This window comes from Coenobita brevimanus, chromosome 65 (genome assembly GCF_032717465.1).
Source record: "Coenobita brevimanus isolate Jiangsu-jjx chromosome 65, ASM3271746v2, whole genome shotgun sequence".
NCBI lineage: Eukaryota > Metazoa > Arthropoda > Malacostraca > Decapoda > Coenobitidae > Coenobita > Coenobita brevimanus.
The window spans coordinates 50,916,887-50,941,169 of NC_137018.1; the positions used below are offsets into that span (position 1 = coordinate 50,916,887).

The window sequence follows — 24,283 nt, forward strand, 5'->3', positions numbered from 1 at the left end:
ATTCATTCATTGCCAGACGCCATGTATCCCAAACGGGGTGGCCAAGGGCTTAGAGTTAATTGTTTCACAGGGAGGGGCACTAATCCTCCACCAACCCCACTTGACACATAGGGATGCCAACAGCATCTGGTGTTCCCAGGCAGTCACCCATCCAAGTTCTAACCAGACCCAACGTTCTTAAATGTGGGTTGGGTGAATCACAGATGACACGTGCCAAACCCACATAATCAAGCAATGCAAAATTCATGCCTGGGGGATCTAGGTTTATGGAGGAGGTGAGAGGTAGGATGGGACTGGAGTGTATTGGTGTTGTGATGAGGAGAGGTAGGTTGAAGTGGTGAGGATGGGGGATGATAGTTGGGTGCAGAGGATGAAAAGTGTTAACGTTAGTGGTAGAGTTGCAAGAGGTGACAGTAAAAAACCTGGGATGAGGTCATTGTGACCACAGAGATAAGGGACTGAATAGGGAAGTTGCCAGAGATTGAGCTGCATGGAGCCACCATTAGGGGACTAAAGTCGATGTCTGTAAGCATGTTTGAGCCTTTAAAAACTGTACTAATATACAGACACAACATCAAAGTTATAAGGATCCTATAGGTTGATCTTACATAAATTGCTTACCTGTGGATAAGGGATTATTCCCCCAAGCTACACCTGGATAGAACATTTAGCCCTGCTAAGGTCACAGGAGAGTGCTTACCCTCCCAGCAAAGGCATCTACCTGGGTGAGGCGTGAACTCTCGACCTCGTGATCTTAAGTCCAGTGCTCAACCACTGAGCCATCCAGCTCCCTAAGTACCTGTGGACAATAGGTCTGCTGGGCCAGACAGACTGAGGTTGAGCAACATCAGCAACAAAGTATTTCATTATTTATTTAGCATTAATCCTCACATGATAAGGGGACACTCCATAGACAAATATAATAATATGGTGGTAGCTGAACTAAAATGAGTTAATTATTATGTGGTCCATTTCACTGAGCATTCACTGGATAGTTCTACCACTTTTGTATGTTCTTCCTCCTTGTTTCAAGATCTGACCACAGTCCACTTCATGTGCGAATAATAATAATGACGATGTCAGAGGGTGGAGGAGATGTAATGAACCAGTAAAAACAAAAATGTTATTTATTCTGAACAAGTCGTCAGAATCAACATCAACCATTTGAACAGGCGTACAAAATTGCAGCAACTAGTATGGTACAAAATATCTAAGGTTGAATTCCTCCAAGTACACAATCAAACTACTCTATGGCCTGTATTCTTGTTGGGTAAGGAGGCTCTCTTGCACCTCTTCCTTAGTTATTTATTTTTGGATAAGACTGATTAATATCCTATTGTACATTACTTATGCAGAGTATGGTATGGCAATGTTTGAAAGATTTTTGTAATGCACAACGGGACAGCATGGAGTAATAAGCAACACAAATCACTAGGAAACGATGTTAGGGAGCTTCCTCAACCAATAAGGATAAAGGGGATCATATCATCTTGGTACACGCTGAAATGCATTGTAGTACTCTAAAACATTTAACAGATACACATCTGTTTTTCCTAAGACAAAAATGCTAATATAGCAACTGGCAAGTGTACTTCATTATAAAGTTTATTAATCAACAGAAAATCAATTGTTCTTCATCCTATAATAAAAAACATGTCTTAATAATCACCAGAAAAATAACTAAATCACGCATAATAAATTTCTACCTATTTTAAGCAGATAGCGTACCCATCAAATATTCCTGTATTTCCAGATTCACATACCTAGACCTGGGTTTTTGCATTCCTACATTAAAAAAGCCACCACAACAAGAGGTGATCTTACAGCTACCCCAATGCCCCACTGCTTACAAAAATACAATTCCCCTCTTGTATCACAAACTGTACAATATTTAAGCTTTCATCAAGTATTTACAATGAGTATGAGACACACGTGTAATTACAGCCTTGTGGTTCACTTATACGTAACTAAAGGAGCGATATTCATACTTATTTTGATGACTAAATTGTTCAGTTCTAAGGACATCATGTATCCACTTTCCCTTCTCTCTTTCTCTTCATTATTCCTATACTCTTCCTCTGTCTCCCTCTCCTTTCCTCCTCTTCACTTTCTTCTTTCTACAAAAAAATTTCTGTTCCTAAATACCGTACTTACTTCTCTCTCCTCAACACTCCCTCTTAGGTAATTCTCCTCCCTCTATCCTTTTCTCTGCCTTTCAGATACAAGAACAGAAGTGGATCCTATGGCTATTGTGTAAAGCACTTACAACTTCCCTCGCTTATATTCAAAATACAAAATTATTATACAGAGATCCGTTGGTTAAATCGAAGACAAAAGACGAAACAAACTACAACTTCTTACAGACAAAAGCTGAAAATATACACAACACAGTTTAACTATACTGTTATCATCTGGAAGTTATAACTACTTCTCCAAACCTGACAATATTGGTAAGACTGGGATAATTATCATTAATACAGTGCACCATGTCTAAAATCATTCACAGCTCCTTACTGCTATATTAACTGAATAAAATTAGTGTACATATCCATACACAATATAGGATGAACTTTTATCAAGGGCCTTGATACCCTATTACTATTCAGTAAAGTGACATTTGCTAGTGTTAACTAACTAGCTAACTACAGCTACTAAAAAATTACTATTAACATACTGTATATGGTAATGACTAAAATGAATATCCATATAAAAGTACACCTGAAACTTGCACTCCAGTAAACTTCAGCTACAGTAAACCTTCACTACTGTTTATTGGGACACAGCATTGTTGGACTCCAACTTTCTCATACAACTATGGCCATCTGGGCTGCGCAGATACTCTGTAAAACCTGTTAGCCATTCAATCCAGTGACATGTTTGACAATTCCTTCTTGCTACCTCCAGACAATTTTTGTTCAGCTTAGGAAGGCCTTCATACTCTGAACAGGAAAATGAAGGAAATAAAGTTTTTTAAGACAAAATCTTGTGAAGCTAAGAATAAAATGAAAAACACGTCACTGGATGAAAAGGCTAAATTAATCGCCACTGTGTACAAATCCCATGGCATTAAATATACCACACTTAAAAATAATATTACCAAAAAAACGGTGGGTGTGACATATGGTGAGGGTGGTACAAGACTTACAGTATATACACTGCTCCTCACATACCTAAACAGAGACACAGACAAGCAGTTCTCATTATAGATTAAGAACATTTAAAAAAAAATATCACAATTCTTTTCATTCAGCTACTACTGTGAACTGGGAGAAGCAGCAAATCAGCTTTTAAACAGTAATGGATCTTTAACCTACTGTGCTTTCTCTTTACTCTGGACTTACGGGTAGATGACCTGCCTACTTCCCCTGGTAATCAATTTATCAAATAGCATCCTGTCACCCTTTGGTGATCAAATCTATGCAAGGCTGTCACACTGACTGGGCTATTCTATGCATGACATCACCAGAAAAAAAATGATTTTCAAATTACAATAAAAAATTTCACTTCATAATACACCAGTGAAAAAACTAACAAACACATGTACATTATATATACATATACATTATCTAAACTTGTGTTGCCCCATGAGGAGCATAGGACCCAGGGGCTAGGCGAGTTGGTTCTGACATTTAAAACAAAAGTGACCAGCCTCACTCATCCCTGTGTGGCATTACACAAGCAATAAACCCCAACTAGCCCTTGGATATGAACCAACACAGGCTAAATCCAGTTGGAGCACCTTAATTACCCACTAAACCACCAGGAGCCATAGTTTGGTTATATGGTTACCACCTGGCGTAGTAAATGGTTCCCTGGTGTACAGGCAACCATTCGGCTTGTCACTCAGTGTAGAGTCACCCATAAACAGAAGGAAGAGGAAAAAATGAAGGAAAGAACAACATAAAAGGAAGGAAGGAAAGAAGAAAGGACGAAAGGAGAGGGCAGCCACCTGAGTGCAGCACTACATCGAATGAGTGGATGGTGGGCGCCCCCACCTACCACCAGGTACATTATATTTGGTATAAAATATAAAGCATATGGCTTAATTACACACTTCTGCCATACACAACACTACCACAATTAACAGAAATGCACAAATTATTCACAAAAATTAAATACGTAAGTATAAAACAATGCAGTACACGATAAACAGTACAGCAATAACCTAACAATCACACTTGCATGCTTAATACAGGATGATCATTATACTGCACCCTCTTTACAACTCAGCTGGTGAATTTTTGTGTTGGAGGAAGAGCTCAGTGTGCATAAGTTGTGTACTGTATATGGTATCTAGCATCACTTTCTCTACTTTCCCTAATCTTATCATTACTTTATGGTGTCTGCTTTTATACAATTGTATCTACCATGCATCATTTCCTGCTTCACATAATCTTTTCATGCTTTATGGTCTGCTTTTATACAACATCCACCAAGTGCTTGGTTGATTACAATAAGCCCTTGTTATAACCTGGCCTAGAGAACAACTACTACTACTACCGGACCCTGTATTCCAAATTATCACAATTGTTTCCATACAACTAGTACTTTACTTCTGGGAGCTGACAAAATTTAGCTCTATAGGTATTAATGGAACTTGAAAAAGCAATTCTTTGGTAATTTACTGAAAAATATAAATAAATAAATAAATAAAGGATACTAATTTCATGATGCAGCTAAGTCATCTCTGCAACACACATGATAACATGGGCTGGTGTCAGGGAAGTACAATATACAGACCACCCTGCATTATCCACTGTGAAGTGCAATTACTGGTAATACCCTGCTTGATGGTTACAACAATGAGGTAAGAATACACTGCAATTCCTGAGCAACAAAGCTAACATGAAATACTGGTACAATACAAATATAAAAATTAAAATAATTCCATGATTCCAGGGATCAGATTACAATAAAATATCAAATAAAACTTCTGATGCTCAATGATTACACAAACTCAGTACAATACCCGAAATTCCCCATGTTCATCAAAGTAACTACGTATCTCTTTATGATGCTCCATAGGCAAGCACAAGGTTAAAAATGAACTTTTATCATTTTCAGTACAGTATATGACATACATGAACAGATGGCAATTTTAATATTCTGGCTGTAAATTACACATACATATTGTAAGACTTCCTTAAGACAGAAAGTTCCTTATGTAAGACACAATACCAGCTTGCTTGTATCTGTACCATATTTTCCTGTCACTTTGTTATTTGTCTCCTTATCCCACCATAGGGCAGGCAAGGAGGTCTAGATGATGATGATGATGATGATGTAACCATTCTATTAGGAGGAAAAAAAAAAAAAAAAAAAAATCTCCTAAAAAATAGATGCCTAGGAGGGGTTTAAGTGCTTTTGCAACAAAAATTTTTTTTTACAAAAAGGTTCTAATTCCCCTTTGGGATCAGGTGGACACAGATAAGTCTGACAGGCTTAAGCCCCTAAAGTCGAACTTACAGAGGTCTTACTATACTCTGCATTTTGTTTTGGTTATTGCCAAAAATGCTAAATATGGAAAATTATCATGATTAACAGAAACCTTGGCCATGAGAATGTATGGTAAATAAATAAATCAGAAAATATATAAAAATCTAAAATATGCTAGAAAGAAAAAAGTAACTTATTTTCACCAGTAAAAATGGATTTTTGCACTACTGACAATAGGTTAAGTCATGCACGTTTCCAGCTCGTAACTAATTCCTTCAATATCATGATTTTTATCTATGTTACTCCTGGCACCTCCAGACGATACTACCAGAACAGGTATTCTGCTTCAAAAGGACTTCTTGTTGTGACAGAATAGAAAGTCTCCATTAACCCTTTCAATATGAGTTCCCAAAATACAATAGCATAAAGTTATCAGGAAAAAAATATATATATATATGTGATGTACAGTTGCGGCCAGGTATTCCTTCCCTCTCTGCTATATCAAGCCTGTAGGTATGACACTGTCATACACATACCATAAATGTATGCAGTGTTGGCTGCTGGCAAATGCTATGCAGTCATATTATGTCGGCCTTATGTTCCAAGATTGTGTGTAACGGTGCCATAGTTACAGGTTAGAGATACCAGGGTGGGAAGGAAAACCTGGCCGCAACTGTACCTGCCTATGTTGGTACACTGCCCTCTTATGACCCCTTCACCCTACGGATTTCTTTTTTTCCCTACCACGTGACTACTGTACTTTACTCAGCTTTGGAAAGGTCTGGACATTGCTACTCCTCACCCTGCCCTTGGGTGGGAAAGGAGGTCTGGATGATGATGATGGAAAGGTCTTTCCTTTTAACTGAATCCAGGTGATTTCCTTTGTATGGTAGTTTTATTTTTGCTGCTGCTAGACAATTGCTTTAATCTTAGCAAAGGCCACTTATATTAAAAGGGTTTATTAATATCTAATCATTCCAGTTCATGAAGTCTATCCCAGTCTGAACAGAATCACCTGGGGGGGGGAGGGGGAATCCCCATGCTCAAAGGGTTAACAGTAGTAGCTGCAACCCTAGGGCCATCTGAATATGAACCCAGTGGACTGCAGGATGAAGTTTCCCTTCCCTTGCAGCCATCATCCTCCAGTCATAGGACAGGGAGGGAGTTAGGGGATGTTTGTATAATTGGAGAATTCCACAACCAAGTTATATCAGTGCCACCACATGAAGGTGTCTCTCTCCAGCAGCAAAGTAATAGTGAAGGAGTGTAACAGAGACTGCTTCCTACCCCTTCACTCTGAGACAGATTGCTCAGTGTTAAATAAAATCATAAAGTGGTTACCATACTATAGTGGACACTAATACTGATCCACTTCCTTATAACAAACAATGAAACAGTGAGCAACAACTTCTGAAAACTGGTGTGCAATCTTCTGAACCCAATAAATTTTTCAGAATATTGGGTGTCTCAAAATTGTTCAATAAGAGGGTGGAGTGATATTCCTGACCACACCTGCACAAGAATAAAACTGAATAGATATCGTCAAGCTGAAATGGTTGGCAATGACAATCACTGACCTACAAAGTACATCAACGTCATTATCATTATCATCCACATCTCTTTTCCCATCTAAGGATGGAGTAATATAGGATCTGAGGAATAACAAAAAAACCTGATGGCAAAATACAACCTTCCACAATAACATAACAATAACTCTGCTCCCCCATCCCATCACACTCCTTGCACAGTAAGAATACAAGACAGGAGCTACAATGGCTTTGGTGGATTGGATTAGGCTAGGCTTAATAGGTTAGGTCCAGTATGGTTAGGTTAGACTAATTAAGGTTATTCAGGTTTGGTTTGATTGGGCTGAATTGGGTTAATAGGGATTAATTAAGGTTAAGTTAGGATGGACTGAATAGGGCTAGGTTAGGATGGACCAATTAAGGTAGTGTTAGGATGGATTTGTTGTTAGGGCAGGATGAACTGATTAGGGTTAGACAGGGATAAGTTATGAAGAAGTGTTAATATGAGAGCAGGTTGTTTAGAAATGTTATAACTATAGCATCCTGTTAACAAATGTTACAATAAGTGCATTCTGTTTTGAAATGGTAAATCTAGAGCATCCTTTCTAGACTGCATAATTTGTTGCAAGAATGAAAAGACAAACTAAAACAATCTCCAAATACTGGGACCTGCAACTCCAATTTTCAAATGCCCCAAACTCCAAATAATGGGACATGCAACTCCACCTGTTAACTGTCTATATCCAGAAATAATGGGATCTGCATCTCCAAGTTTCCCAGCCAGTCTCCATGTCAGTGGGTATATATAGAGTCAACATCTGTACCTTCAGTTTCATTCATCCTAGCCTAATTTAATTTCCTACTGCTGTATTTCTGAGGGGTGAGTAGGATGCTTCTACTTTTGTGTCCACAGTTCCAATTATTGGATCCTCCCACCCCATGAATTATGGGGAAACAGGGCTATGATAATGATAAATCAAAAACAGGAAAATGAAAATACATAAGCAGAACCTGTAAACACTGCCCAATGAAACTGACTAAACCTTAGTTCACGTCTGTATCGCTCAGTTTCGCTTTGTTTATAGACTCCAGCATGCTTGCATAGGTCAGGCTTCGTCACCTAATGGCAGCTCTCCAAGCCACTTGATCTCTAGCAGCCTCCCTATTTCAGTCCCTTATCGGTGAGGTCACACTCTAGGACCTCAACCTAGGTCTTCTCAGTCTGCCTCTCACAACCCTACCCCCATTGTTTACACTTATCACATTCTGCACCCAACTGTCATCCCCTATACTCTGCACATGCCCTTCAGCATCCAACTGCCATCCCCTATCTGCACATGCCCCAACCATCTCAATCTTCCCCTCCTCAACACAACACCAATACACCCCATACCCATCTTTCTTTCCACTGTAAGCCTAGCCCCTCCAGGCCTCACATTCAAGGATGCACTGCACATCAGTTTAAGTTCAAAAAATGAAATGTGGTTCGATAATACTAAAGATATGTAAATGATGAACAGCTTATTAATCCCAGGTATTAGAAGTGAACATAAGGTATAGTTTTCTTCAACATCACTGAATTCATGTGGCTTGAGTATGTCATGTTCAAACAAAAACATTTTATTTCAATACAAGCACTGTGATGCACTCTTGTAAGTATGGTCACTACTGCTAATCTGTATTTTCAGTGCAATCTCTTGGTATATTCCAGTATATAAAGTACCTTCCTGATTATAACATTAATATATCAAACTAGCATTGTCAATTTACTGTATATAACGTACTGCACTTCCCACTACCAACCTTTTGACCTATAATTACACATAATTTACATACTTTTGACTATAACAGTTGGTTAATTACCCTCAGAGGAGTGCAGGTGGCCAGCAGTGATGAGTGTGCAGTGTGGGTCATTCCCTGCGGACCCTGCGTACAGCTCGAGGGCGTGGCTGCCTCACCTCGTCTGCCACTGCCCCACCCTCCTGGTTGTTGCCCAGCAGCTCACGTACAAACCGGAACCGGGACAAAAACAGCCACCACACCAAATACCATCCTAATGGAGTGCAGTTTAATTACATATACAGTAGTCTGCTTTAACCCGCTGGCTGTATATTAATGCCTTTTTTTTTTTTTTTCTAGCATCAGACACTTTTACTGTGTTCAAGCAAATCCTAAAATATAATTTTTTAAAAACATTTATACCAGGTTAAATGTGTCTCACTTGTTTAGGTGAGAACATACAGCTACTGTACATTCATCAAAACTGGAAATGTATATCTGGTTGTCTATTTAACCCTTTCTCTTTATAACAATGACACCTTTCTTTTCCATTTCATTCTTGCTGCCTCCAGACTACTGTATTCAGATTAGGAAGAGGTTTCATAAGGAAGAGGTTATTGAAGGAACTATAACTACAGCTGCACTAAAAAAAAAAAAAAAAAAAAAAAAAAAAAAAGGAAATTGATGAATATAAGATATTATTATTCCTACCACTCCAAGATTAAAACAATTGTCTAGTGGTAGCATGAATAAAACTATAGCCATTATACATACCGGTACTTTAAGGTTTCAAGTCAAAATATGGTGGCATTACAGCAGAACCCTACACCTACATGATGAGACAGCCAGACACAAATGGGCTCACCTGGAGAATATTTGGCAGAGGGCCACAACTGGAATTTAATTCTGAAGTGTTTTCTGTTTTTAGGTCATTCCTTCGTAACACTTTTCTTCTATGATGCTTCTGCTGCAAATGACCCCTAAGCACTAGGGGTATTAAAGACGCCCACAGGGGTGACTAGTATTAATTTGTAAGTGCCATAGAAGAAAACTGTCACCAAATGGTAAAATATGAAGAGAAAAATAAAAACTATCATTCCAGTTGTGGCTTCTGTTAAATATTACTCTAAGGTTAATATCTATCTACCTAAAGTCAGACGGTGGCAGTTTGACTTTGAGTTATATACTGTAGTTGTTTTACAGGGAGAGGCACTAACCCTCTGCCAACCCACTTGCTGACACATGAGGAACAGATATGGGGTGGTTATATGGTTACCATCCAGTGCTGTAAATGGTTTCCTGGTTTACAGGAAACCATTGGGTTTGTCCCTCAATGTAAAGCCACCTGAAATGGAAACTGTAATAAAAAGTGACAGGAATGATGGCAGAAATAGGCAGAGAGGTGTGCAGACACAGAGAAAGTACCAGTATGATAAAGGTGAAGGATGAAGTACGCAGCACCACCTACCACCAAAAGCTAACATAATTAAGTTAAAGCTTTACCGGTATACAGGGAACAATAAACACTCCATATGAAAGGAAAAAGAAATTACTGATGACTCTGTACTCAATAAAAAAAAATTAACAGGTGGCAGGGTATGCAATCAGAGGGACTTACCACCAGCCACAAAGGCAATAACGAGGACAAGTGAGGCCAGGAAGGTCACCCAGCCTATCAACAGCTCCTTTATATCCATTATGTTCCCCCTCACACAGTCCCTTCACTGCTCATATAAATTTCGCTTTCCGGAATGTGTCCAGCAGACCTCACGCTTCAAGATAATCGGTCATCTTGTGAGAGTAGGACAACTTTAGCCAAAAGCAACTCTTGACCTGACGAGAGGGTCACCACAACTTCAACTTCAAGGCTCAAGCCGCCTCAATATCCCGTCTTCCGTCAGGTGTAATAACTGGATTACTTACAGTGAGAACACTCTTTAATGCTAACTAAACAGATAGATCTATGTAATGATATCACGGGAAAATATCAGTTACATTACATGAAATTATATGTACTTTAACATTTATTATCAATCCGGAAGGGAAGATAAGCCAATTAAAAAAAAAAAAGCAAAGTACATTAAATGTGAAATATATTACATTTATACATTAGTATTGTAAGAGATATTTATATACATCACAGAAACACAATAAATCCTAACCAACTTATGTTTAAAGGCACTAAATATTTATAATGCTAATCCCTGACAGATCAGCAGCAGACGACACTACCAGCTGGCAGATGTCAACAGCTGACAATGCAGTATCGCGTAAGAGGGAAGTGTTTGAAATAAAAATTCAACATTATGAGTGGTAGAACTCGGCCACGCCAACTACAGATTGTCACTCCAGAGGAAGAATTAGAAAATCTTCGAAATGAGGTAGGTTAGAAATGTCTTCAACCCAGCGGAGTGCATATTTTATAATACCTGTATTGTACAAAGTAGCTACCTTATTCATAATTAAATGAGTCACTTATAATTGAATAACAGACGTTTAGCAGAATAATGTAAAGAACAGAGGAGTGATTTTACCATCCATTAGGCCTACACATGTATGGATGCACATCATAGGCACCAGTTATTTAACTCAAAATAACACCTAACATACTCTATTAAGTAATGCCGCTACCATGCTGGTTTATTCAACTGAGAAGTTTTGGAATGTGATAAGTTAAACTGTTAGTTCTCACAGGTCTTTTTCTTCCATTCATATCGTACCTTCAGTTTGCAACAGGTTACACATTCATTAATCTTGTAAGTATTCCAAATTACTTTTTTTTTCCCCTAAAATTTATTGTCATTTCGTATATATTGAATGCAACTTTCTCCAGTTTTTTTCCCTTAAAATTTGTTAATATTTTTTTGTATATATTGAATGTAAGTTTCATAGTAAATGTTTATTAAGGGTGGGAAAATATATAACTGACTTTTTATAAATTTATTTTCTCCTATTCTCTCATTTGCATAAGGTTGGAGTGTTGCGGCGTGCAGTGGAGAGCAAGAGTGCTGCAGTGGGCATCCTGCGGGGGGAGCTGCAGGAGTGCCAGCGAGAACGAGACAAGTTCCGCACCCTGGCTGAACAGGGGCCCCTCCACCACCCCACACTCTCACCACGGCCTAAGGTGCTTAATCATTCAGTCAGTAAAATAATGTCATGCTTTCTCTTAAGGGATCCCATTTTGAAACTGGCCATAGTACACCTGATGTTTCCACATAGAGTGAACTCTCAGTTATAAAGCATAATTCAGCCAAGCCTTTTGCCGAATAAAGCAAAATGCCAGATATTGTATATTACCCCCCATTGACTCAACATTCAGCATCAAGCCAGATATTGGGTAAACTAAGCATAAAATACAATTTTGGGTAAACTAAGCATAAAATACAATACAGTAATGATACAGTACAATAATACAGTGCCGGTTGGCTACCTACACAAGCTGGTAGATACGTCTTAATGCCAGATATTGCATAAAACTGCTAGTTATGTCCCATTTCAGCACTGGATATTGCATAATTTTGCCAGATATTGCTTTAATAGAGCTGAACCATCAGTGCCCAACATTGCATCAGGCCAGATATTGTAACGATGGATAATTGAGAGTGTACTGTAGTGGAACCAACACCACACATTAAACAAGCTTATTACAGTACTTTCAAACAGTTGGTGGACACTACTGGGAAAGAGAAATCCCAGTAGTATAATCATCATCATCATCCGGACCTCCTTTCCCACCTTAGGGCAGGGTAACTGTGAGTTGAACTTTGCCTTGTGACTGAGTTTCCTGCTCAGGAAAGATGACTGTGTGAATACTGGTACTGTATTTTTATTGAATGCAATGGATATACGTTATTAAGTTTTCATTGCAGTAATTCATTGTAAGCATAATCCTGGGGACCATCTCCCATTTATTGTCAGATGCTCCATTCTGTATTTGTAATTACCATAGAGTAATGTTTGAATTTCTGTTTTTGTTGTAATATATAAATATGTAGGTTTTATTATATTTCATTTGTGGTGCTAGGATTGCAGGGGCTTGAGAATGTATGAATGATTGTATGGCCTACAGTATTTCAAGGGACGTGCAGGTTATGCATATTTCTGGAACCTACCTTTTTTTAGGTGGAAAAAGTGTGGTGATAATAGTCATGATGATACTTTTTGCTTACACTCCAAGGTCATTGCATATCCTGAACCAAGCCGGTCTGCAATGGTGAGTGGGTCTGAGGACACACTGGCCCAGTTGCTGTCCCGAGCCAAGGAGGAGAACCGATCTCTCCGTCAAGATGCAACACAACTCAGGTGTCGCCTTCACGATGCTCAGGCCGACATTAAGGTCTGTCTGGGTGAAAGGAGGGGTGGGTGTGCAGTGATACCCATTTATTTAATTTCTCTTTAGAGTTTCAGGCCATTGAAATAGTGAAACAGCCTCAGAGTTCATCCTGGGTGGCCACTGTCAACACCCCACCAAGCCTTCATCATCACATAGCATTACTGTACTACTTTACAACTTCAAGCCCCCTTCCCTTCTTCATGTATTCCTCCACACCATCCATCCATACTATTAGTGGAAGGTTTAGTGGTTTATGCATGCCAATAAACTGAAGAAGTGGCTATAGGTTAAATGTTACTGGATATTAACAGTGTACTCTCCTCATTCTTAAGAATTTAGCCATAGAATAGGGAAAGTAAAATGTATGTGAAACAAGGAGAAAGAAAAATTTTTTATCCCTCACTTTTCCTCTGTATTCAGACAGGGACAATGGAAGACATGAGTGAGGATGTGTATAAAAATCCAAGAAATAACAGATTTCTTATTCCTGACTCATCTCTCCTATACATGGCCAGGTGTTGCGTGAGGAGGTGGAACGTTGGCGCAGCGGGCGGGGTCGAGGAGAGGGAAGTCATGGGGCCCTGGTGGCACCTCCTGCACTGGCTCAGCAGCAGAGGGAGCAGTTCATTTCCCAGATGGAGCAGCTCAGTGTTAAGGTGGGGTTCAGATATAAATAATTTAGAGTTAACTTTTAAAAAGTTATTGTTATAGTTCTCTTGTAACCCTGTGACTACAATAATGGCCTTCTTATTATGCAGTATGTTAGTATTCTTCCCACCTTCGTATGATTTACTTCAACTGTAGAAGAGACTGTGGTTGAGAATCGATTATAAATGGATTACAAACAATCTCCATTAACTCCCCACCTTGGGAGATTTTTCCAGTGTCAAGTAAAATAATGTGGTGTTGACCAGAGTAGAGGAGATAAGTTCTCCCTTGATTTTGTTTTCTTTTAATTCTTGCTGCCATTACGCAGTTCTATACATCTTAAGAGAGATCTTTCATAGTGAAAGGAACATTAAGTTACTTCATCATAATGGTACTAATGAATGAGCATGTACACTTGAAGTTGTTCAGTGATTCACTGCAGAGTTGCTGTAAAGGCAGAATTGTGCCTTTAACTCCTCATTTGTTTCATGTAGCTACAATAGTACAGTCATTTTCGTTCATCATCTAAGTCAGCTCGGGTAATTTGCAATTTTTTTTAGTCTTAAGACCTACTGTGGCTTAGAAATTCCGTGAATTATAAATAACATAGCTTAAGATTCTGACTTCTCACCAAAGTTGCCCTTTACTACCATACCTACACCCGACAAGTCACCACCGAATATTAACGTCCTTTCCAGACAGTATGTAATTCATGTATTTAATGGGAATGAACATTATTGTAAGGATCTTACTTGACTCTGACTGACAACAAAGCTCAAGTGGATGGGGGAGGGGGAGGGGTTCCAAGGCTTGAGGCACACTGTGGCCTCTCAGTTCAAGGCAGATGTGTTAGTAGCAGGAACAACAGGGTGGACTAGTGCACCCACTCACCACCAGGCATGGGTGGGAAGCACTGTGACTGGCTTGTATTGCTTGAATATGATTGGCTTCTGGCTGTGACAAGTGTAAACAATTCCACGACCTGGAAAACTCCTGGGAAATAAGTCACTTGGGACAGTGACCATGGCTGTCAGATTGGTTACTGCGATGTATGAAGCGGTCACAGTTTGGCTGGAAGAGTACCATGAATTAGAAGATGGTGACTGACAAACCTGGGATATATGCGAGTTTACTGTATTTTGCTTTTATATATTAAAATGGTAAGTGAGGAATGTTTGTATGAGGGCAAATATTTATCCAACAAACTCAGCCCATTAACAACTCACTTTTGAAATGTGTAAACCTTCCATCCCTCAGTGCCAGGCATTGGAGGGTGATGTGCGTGGCTTGGTCGAGGAGCGAGAGGAGCTGGTGCGAGAACTGGATGCAGCCTCACACAAGCTCCACCGCCTCAACCACATCCTTACTACCGTCCTCTCATCTGCACCATCAGCTCCTGCTTCACCCGCACACCACATGCGCAGGATGATTGACCTTGATGCCATAATTACTGAGAACAGGTCAGGACAACTTGGGGTACAGTACAAAAAGTCCTTGGAATATGCTGCATTTTTTACATTTTTATTTGCAGTGAAGTCCACGGTGATATAGTGAAAAACTCTATGTTAAAAGCTTCATTGGTACATTTATTGCTAATTTGCTACCCGGTATTTCTCTTAATTTCTAGTTGATAATTAATATTTTAGATGTAGGACATATTCCTTGCATATAAAGAGGACTGCCTGTAAATACAGTACTGAGAATATGCCAGGCTTTTAAGCAATGGTAGACTGACTCTGATGCTATAATTACTGAGAAAAGATCAGAACAACTTTGGTAAGGGCATTGGTAAAAGTTTCGATAATGGCTAGGTTGTTATAGTCCACAAATTTAATTGACCCCTGGGTGAAAGTTTAGTATATAATATTAGTTTATGAAAACATGTGGTACAAGAAGGGTGAGTAGTAAGGCCATTTATAATATGGAATTCACTGTCCTGTCAACCCAGTTTGCACCATATGACCTGCCATTATGCTGCAAAATTCAGCCATAGTTCATTATGCTGGCTTATTATAACATTAACCCCTTCAGTCCATTGACTCCATTCTTATTTTATTCTTGCTATTTCAGAGTCTTTTATTAAGCTCAGGAGAGTTTTTAAAAGGGAGGAATTCAAAACAGTATACAGTAGCATGTTTTAATCCCTTCAGTACAAAAGACATTCAGGTGGGAACAAAATAAACATGTCATCAGACTGAAGGGGCTAATATAATCTCACTTACTGGGTGCCATGATAGTTTGTGGAGACACTTGCCCAGAAATTAGCAAACTTTGTTAATTACTCTTATACTCTTTTGCCAGTCATTTCATGCTTTCAGGTCAAATAGAGTAACCAATATGCCTTATCTGAGGTTCTTTTTTGTTAACAATATTTGTGACCCTGAAAGTGTAATAAGTAAACTAACTGTACATTCCTATTTCCAGATACCTGCAGCAGCGAGTGAAGCAGGCAGAGGAGGAAGCTGCGCTTGCTAAGAGTAATACTACGAAGTACAAGGTACTTTCAACATAATCAGTCATTTTGTGTGCAATCTCATTAATTTTCTTGAATCCAGCCAACTTTATGTATCCTGTCACTTCAGGTTTGAATTATCAAAAGTACAGTAGAACACTTTTAGGAATTGTTGAACATAGAGAATGAGAAGCAATGCGTGTATAAGTGGCTAGGGCATGGCTGGGAGAAGAAGGGAGGTGAGAAGAGAGGAAGAAATCAACAGGGAGTAGACTGTAGCACCAGCACCAGTCAAGCAGGGCAGTACTCCCAAGGAGAATGGAAAGCTGATGACAGGGAGAGATGGAACTCCTGTTTCATCAGCCTTCAGGACTAGCTCCTGACCATCCCCCTTTGTTGAACTTTTTCAGTGTTTTAGTAACACAGAGAGTAGGCCAGCATGCTCTCCAGTACAGGTTCCTCTTACTGTCAACACCAAACTACATGCACATTACACACTACATTTCCTATTCAGTATTAGCAAAATGGCGTCTCAACATCAAGCCTCGGAGTCTCTGGGGGGGGGGGGATAGACCATAAATGCCCCCACCATCTACCCCTCTCCTGGTGACGACCCAGATGCCTGGAACGACTGTCTGACTCACTTCTTCATTTCTGCAATATTTGCGGCCCTTCATCTAACTTTCTCTCTGTTGAGCACCATCTCTCCTCCTCAAAACCTCACCTTCTCTTCCTGACTGAGACTCGGCTGTCTGAGGCGACTGATAGCAAACCCTTCTCTGTATCCTCCTACTTTGACTATACTGTACTCATTTCAAAGCCAAAAATGGCTGTTGTGCATATGCACGCGAAGAAGTATCATGCTGTTGCATTCCTGAACTTGAATCTTCTGATTTCTCTACTCTCTGGCTTCGGCTTTCCTGTCATTCTCTGACTGACTGTATCTGTGCTGTTTACTTATCCTTTAATTCTGCTGACTATGAAAAATTCATCGACTGTCTTACTTCGAAGATGGAACACCTTCTGTCCATTTCATGTTTCTGAAATTTCCATTTTAGGAGATTTCAGTGTTCACCACCATCTTTGGCTCTCCTCTCCTTTCACTAATGCACCTGGTGAACAAGCCTACATCTTTTCTATCCTTAACAACCTAGAACAACTTGAACAGCACCATAGCCGTATCCCTGACCGCCTTGGAGAGAGTTCCAACATACTTGACCTCTTCCTTACAACTAATTCTTCTGCTTATGCTGTTAATCTTTTCTTTCTGTAGGGCTCCTCCGATCACAACCTTACCACCTTAACCTGTCTTGTTGCTCCATTACAGCCTATGGACCCTTCAAAGCAACGTTGGTTGTAGCACTTTGGAGCCACTGATTGGGAGGCCTTCAGGCAGTACTTCTTTGATTTTCCCTGGAATTATTTGCTTCCATGGCTGAGAGCCATCTGAGTGTGCTTCCACGTCCGAGAGAGGATTGGAAGTAAGGTATTCCAATCCTCCAGGACAAAGGAAAAGGGGAAAAGAAGTGTGTGGTAATCATAGGAGCATTTGTCTTCTTATTGTAATAGGAAAAGTATATGGTAGGATACGTATTGACAGAGTAAGGGAAATAACAGGAATTAGTTGGAGAAGCACAGGGAGGTTTTAGGTAGGAAAGAGGTTGTGTAGATCAGATATTCATTTTTAGGACTAGTGGAAAAGTTTCTAGAGAAGGGAAAGAGGTAGTATGTGTCCGTCATGGACTTGGAGAAAGCACGTGACAGGGTGGATGGACAAGGATTGTGGAGAGTATTAAGAATACTCATATACAATATGGAGTAAATGGGAAGTTGTTGAATCCCATGAAGAGTATGTATGAGGGTACTAAGGTTGCAGTGCACATGGATAGTGAACTGAGTGAATATTTCTATTTGAATGTTGGATGGAAACAGGGATGTGTCATGTCCCCATGGTTGTTCAGTCTGTATATGTATAGGGTTATAAAAGAAGTGCATGGTATGGCGGTGGAAGTTGGAGCGACCCTAATGAGAGAGGGCAGTGTTTGGAAACTCCTTCCACTGTTGTTTGCAGATGATTCTGTATTGTTAAGTGAAGATAAAGGGGAACTGCAAGGCTTGGTGGATGAGTTTGGGAGTGTATATAAGAAACAGAATATAAAGGTGAATGTAGGGAAGAGCAAAGTTATGATCTTCCAGAGAAATGAAGCCACTGAATGTACAGCGAGGCTGGATGAGGAGGAAATGGAAAATGTGAGTGTGTTTAAGTTCTTGGATAGTGTGATGAGTAAGGATGGAAGTTTAGAGGGTGAAGTGCCTGAAAGGGTACAGCAGAGAAGAAAGGTTCGGTTCTTTGAAAGCAGTGATAAGGAACAGGGATGTGAGCATGGAAGTCAAAATGTTGCTGCATGACAATATTGTGATACAAACCCTAACGTAAAGAAGTGATGCCTGAACCTTGTTTGAAGGACACAAGTCAAGAGTGAGAGCTGTGGAAATGAGTTGTTTGAGAGGAACATGTGGAGTTAAATGGAAAGGCAGACTGACAAATGAGGATGTGAAGGAGCATTGTGGTGTGGATGTGGACGTGATAGAAAACGTTAGGAGAACTACACCGTGGTGGTTTGGCCATGTGGAGTGGATGGAGAGCGAGAGACTAACAAGGAGAGTGTATGTGAGTGAGGTGGAGGGGGGGGGAGAGAGGGGGAGGCTGAGGATGAGATGGAGGGATGGAGTGGAGAGGTGTATGAGAGAGGGGGATGTGAGCTGGGAGCAGGGCAGCAAAATGGCATTGGACAAGGCGACATGAGGCAGTTTGTTTGTGGCGACCCTTATGGGATTGAGGCATCTGGCAATGGATAGATAGACAGTACAATACGGTATTCTGTGGAAATGATATTTGAAGGATGCATGGAAAATCTTGTGTTGTATGTGATGGGTGCAGTATGTTGTGGGAAGATCAATGGCAGAGTGATGTTGAAGAGGGACACCTCTGTGCGTTGTCAACAGCACGCAAGCAGGCAGCATCACAGACTGTCACACAAACAGCACTCAGCACTGACTCAGCTCATCACCAGGAGGCATGGTGGACCAATGCAGTGAAACAGCATCACATGCTTAGAGATTGTGTTGTTGGTGTGTTATTCATTTTTTTGCCAGATGCACTTGACTTTACCAGAAAAATATAGTGCTTAATAACATTATAACATGTTTAGTACATTTTCTCTCTTTTAGGCCAAGCTTTGCTGTACTTTTTAGGATAAGTTGTTCTGCTTATGACACAACAGGATGTAGTCCATCCATCCATCATCCAATCCTACATTGCCCCATGAGGAGCGTAGGAGCCCGGGGCTAGGCAATTGGTCCCAACATTTAAGATGAGAGTGAATCAGGATGTAGTAAAGTCGACTATTTTGTTGCACTCCAGGCAGCCCTCGAGAAGTGTCGGTCCCAGGGCTCCCTCAAGCTGGGTGCCTCAGACACCCTAATTGTTACACCAAAGCAAGGTGAGACTCACTACACTATAGCTTTTACTGTAATGGAACACCTCTTGTTTATTGACATTTTGTTACTGTGTCATTATGGCCTGCATAATAGAGCTGAGTCCAGGGACTTGAATAATGTGCAATGATTTTGTGGCCTACTTTCCTGAGAAGACTGTTAATATTTGTCTCATTTTCATGTATCCTCTTTTCTTGTTTCTGGAGTCTACCATGTCCTTTCCTCAGGTGGTGAAAATGTAATTTACTTTGGACTTTGTGTAATAAATAAGAACATAAAAAAAGCTATGATCTAATGTTTTTAAACTCCACTATTGCCCCAGTGAGTGAGCTACTGCAGGAGTACCATGGTGAGGTGGGTGGGGCAGCAGAGGGTGACCTGAAAAGCCTGTGTGTGGCATTGGTAGATGCACTCAACCAGCGGTCACGTGCTCTCAGAACACAGCGTTCAGCTAACAAGTGAGTCTTCCACAGGGGTAAGGCTGTTGTGTGTCCTGGGATATATAAACTAATCAAATGAGGTTAGGAAATTTGTGATGGTATGTTTACTTTCTTCACTGAGATGTGATACATGGCCTATATTAACCCCCTCAGTCTGATGATACTTTAGATGGGATCTTTTAAGGAGTTAGATATAGCCTTAACTAACCCTTTCATTAAATTGGACTTTTATAATCAGAATAAAATGCTGTATAGCAGTCTAGAAATAACAAGGAAAAAAATAAGAAAAAGACAGCATCATATTAAAGAGGTTAATAATTTCCTTTATGGCTTCATCAGAATACAAATAACAAACCGAATACATGTATGAATATTTATCAGGGTGTTGGTTGGCCGGGTGTCCGAACTGGAACGTCGACTATCCACAGGCGGAGGATCGGAGGCCAGTGAGTCCCCTCCACTTACTCCAGGGGCAGGGCAGAGTGGAGCAGGTGTGGGGCTGCATCTGGCCTCACTTGCACTCATGGATGGATATACACCACCATCTGGACCCACCAGGTTCAAGGGTGATGATATACCGGTACTAAATGACCCCAGGCTTGCAAAGTTGTTAGGGTGCATTGAGGAGGAGAAAAGAGGAAGGGATGGGACAGTGGAGAGAAGAAAAGGAGGGGAAGGAAGAGGGGAGAAAGGAAGAAGAGAAGAAAAGAGAGCAGAGAATGGAAGAGGAGACGAAGGCAAAGGAGAGAATAGAAAAGGGGAGAATGGTTGTGTTGTTATTACAAATGGGAAGGAAAGTGATGGAGTTGAAACTATGAGAAATGGGAATGCTGGAGATGGAACAGGCAGTGATAGATGTATAAGGGATGGTAAAGTTAGGGCAAGGAGTAATATACCAGAGGAAAGTGAGGAAGATGAGATTACCAAGAGCAGAAAAATAAAGAATGGGAGTGAGAGTGACGGTACCAGTAAAAGCACTGAAGTTGATAATACAGGTATTGGAAATACCCCTAAAAATGATCAACATGACAGTTGTACAGGAAACACAGCAGACATTGTTAATAACAAGAAAAATGAGGTAACAGAACCTATATCTCCTGAATACAGCAGGAGTAATCTTAATGGAAGTAAAGCTAACACACATGATGCTACCTCACACTGTAATAGCATAACTGCAGGCAACTCGAATCTTCCCAGTCCTCCAAACATCTCGTATAACACTAATATTCATGAATCTCTTCCAGTGAGCACAGGGAGCCACAGAGATGCTTCTGAGACTCCAAAAAGCCATAGAATGCCACCCACCACCACAAATATAAGTGCCTCAGTTACAAGCAGCAAGAATGGAAGCAATGAGGAAATATCAGTGGTTTTTCAAGGACCACTGGAGGTTAATGGTTATATTAGACAAAGTGTTCCAAGAGAGGCAGCTTCACAGAGAAAATCAAATGGTTCTAAGAGGGATGAAGCCTCTTTAGAACAGCCTCACACTGCTTCACGAGAATCTAAACATGCAGTGAGAGATTCCATCAACCCAGGAGACTTTCAGACAACTGTAAATCCCAGTGATGAGCTGGAAGAGATAGTTCCAATTGATCAGTTGGATTTGTACATCAGAGAAGTGAGACGAGAGGCAGGCAGGGCCAGGAAGAAAGCAGAGGTGGAGAGGGTGGAAGGAGAGATGATGGACAGTGTAGAGGAAAGAGCTGGAGAAGTGAAAGAGGAGCAAGAGGATGAGGAGGGTATGTTGCATGAGGAAGTAAGACAAGCAGGTGATGCAAAAGATATATCAGAGAAGAAAATGGAAATACGAACACAAACTGTTGGGGAATTGGAAAATGCAATAAGCAATAACAGCACAAGTGAAAGCCCCTCTGAGCATAATTCTGACAGTATCATTGGCAAGCATACATATACCAAAGAACCTCAGAAGGAAAGTCAAAGTCATTCCATAAGCAGTGACAAGGAAGCTGGTGATGAAGAAGGCAGTGAGAATTGCTACAGAAATGAGAGAAACTATGAGAGTGAAGATGACATAAGCTTCAACCTAGACTTAAGTGACTATGACAGCGATGATGACAAGCTTGATGCCGCACTTCAAGCCTGGCAGAGTGATGTAGGTAAGGCAGGGAATAAGAGCAGTAGCAGAAGTGACAATGGAGGCAGTGGTCGGAAAGAAGGGTTCAATCTGTGGAAGAAAAGGGATGGGAAGAATGGCAAGGATGGGTTTAGTCTGTGGAGGAAGGATGGGAGGGATGGAGTGGACAGAGTTGATCTTCCACCAGCCCTCAGGGAACTGCTGGATGGAACCACAGGTGCCTCTATGGGTGCTGGAACTGACTGTACATAAATACTTATCATCATAGGTAGTTCATGATTGGTCTACTGCAGACACAGAGCTCTTCACTAAGGCCAGGTAAACCACCTCTTCTCAGAGAGACATGAGTTTGTTTATCCAGACTGCCACATGGCCATCACCCTTCACTGTTTCAGTACCAGCACAAACTATAACTCAGAATTAATCCACAATGCACACACTGCAATGCAGTTCCCACACCATACCACACCATGCACCACACCACAACATAGACAATCCTTCAACATAATCTCGACATAGAGCTCTTGGAGTGCATGGCTGAAGTGGCCAAATTCCTGCAGTCCACTGACTTCACATCCAGGTGAGCCTGGGATTACAGCAACAATTACCACAACAGTATTCTTGAAATTTATGCTATGTCTTCAGATACTTCTAAGATAAAATATTGTAGTGAGAGTTGGAAATGATTAAGAATGAACATATTACTTCAACATGATAATCACTTGCTAGACACATGTATTCCTCAAATATATTTCATTTTACTAGTACAGTCCTATATTTTCAGGTCAGACATTCATAGTTCTTAAGAATTCTATTAAATGAGTGTTCCTGATTTAGTGACTCCTTATACCATAAAGGGATCACCATTTTTGCCTTATATATATGAGGAAAGAGTAGAATTTTGACCATGTATTTACTGTATCCAATTGTACAGGACCTCAAGGCATCATTTGCTTACATATTTGTGTCTGTACATTTTTGTTGCAGATATTTTTTATTTAATTATAGATACTTTAGTCTATCCAATTTGAATATGTAAATTCAAAATGCCATGGGCTGTTATTTTATTGGCTCTCTAGCCCCTCCTCCTTTCAAGAATATATTTTAGTATAGCATACCAGTGCCCTCCTGCATATAACTTACATCTTTAAATCAAAATACATTGCATTAATACACAAATTAGGCTCTTAGGCTCCTATGACGTAATGTCAGCTGCATAAAATTGCCTGCTTTTAACCAAGATAGAATACTAGAGTTGTTACAATCATCAGATGTTTAATGTCCTGTGGGAAAAATTAAATAAATAAATAATAAAAAAAAGTAAGGAAGAGGTGTTAAGGGAGCCTCCATTGCTGAAGCATATGTTACATCCTAAAGTAATAATATGAAAACAAAGCCTGGAATACTCTACTGTGTAGTAAGCCCATGATTTAAGTGATTCATACAGCCATTTTAAAATTCACATTGTTTATGGTTAACCCCTTCAGTATGAGACAGCTTTGAAATGGAACAAAATCATCAGGTGTTAGCATGAATGAAATAGAACATGCTGTAATTATGTCATTTTACCAAAGGAGTTATATGGAAGTTCCATATGTAATGGACATTCCTGTCTGTTTTATGATTATAAAATTATTGATTCTTCGAGATAGAGAAGTAGTGGGGAGACTGAATCAAAATTACTGTAGGATAGATATGCCGGTCACACATAAGGTGGTATATTGCTAACATACCAACACATAAAGGACATTTTAATCTATGTGAAACATATCCTCTTCACTTAGGCACCCACCATCCTCCTATTTGTTCATGTTTTATTTATTTTTGTTAATGTATTATTTATCCTTAATCCTTTCAAAGGTAGGGTGTTTGCCTTGGCTGAATAAAATAATTCTGTGGTTACCATAAGAGAATACAGTACCTGTGTAGGTCCCTGTCCTCATGAGGATTAGCCACAAAGTTTGTAATATCTATTATTTGTTTCATTCACCACATGTCTTATTTGATTTTTGGGACTGTACAGTCAGAAAAAACACAAACACTAAAACAACATGAGCCACTGCCCTGTTACTC

General features: G+C 40.0%; 2 protein-coding genes across 2 annotated transcripts; one reads left to right on the plus strand and one right to left on the minus strand.

Moving 5' to 3' along the window:
* Window positions 1–8,836: 8,836 nt before the first annotated feature.
* On the minus strand, window positions 8,837–10,511 carry LOC145405072 (small integral membrane protein 13). Its single transcript, XM_080276577.1, has 2 exons — window positions 10,360–10,511; window positions 8,837–9,015 (listed from the first exon to the last, which is right to left on the minus strand). The coding sequence occupies exons 1-2, from the start codon at window positions 10,436–10,438 to the stop codon at window positions 8,873–8,875; spliced, it is 222 nt and encodes a 73-aa protein (XP_080132703.1). The 5' UTR covers window positions 10,439–10,511; the 3' UTR covers window positions 8,837–8,872.
* A 519-nt stretch (window positions 10,512–11,030) lies between these two features.
* On the plus strand, window positions 11,031–22,604 carry LOC145405019 (uncharacterized). Its single transcript, XM_080276519.1, has 10 exons — window positions 11,031–11,122; window positions 11,713–11,865; window positions 12,919–13,077; window positions 13,590–13,730; window positions 14,980–15,182; window positions 16,147–16,219; window positions 19,599–19,677; window positions 19,995–20,130; window positions 20,494–20,721; window positions 21,145–22,604. Exons 1-10 carry the CDS (start codon window positions 11,048–11,050, stop codon window positions 22,460–22,462), a joined length of 2,565 nt encoding a protein of 854 aa, XP_080132645.1. The 5' UTR covers window positions 11,031–11,047; the 3' UTR covers window positions 22,463–22,604.
* The last annotated feature ends 1,679 nt before the right edge of the window (window positions 22,605–24,283 follow it).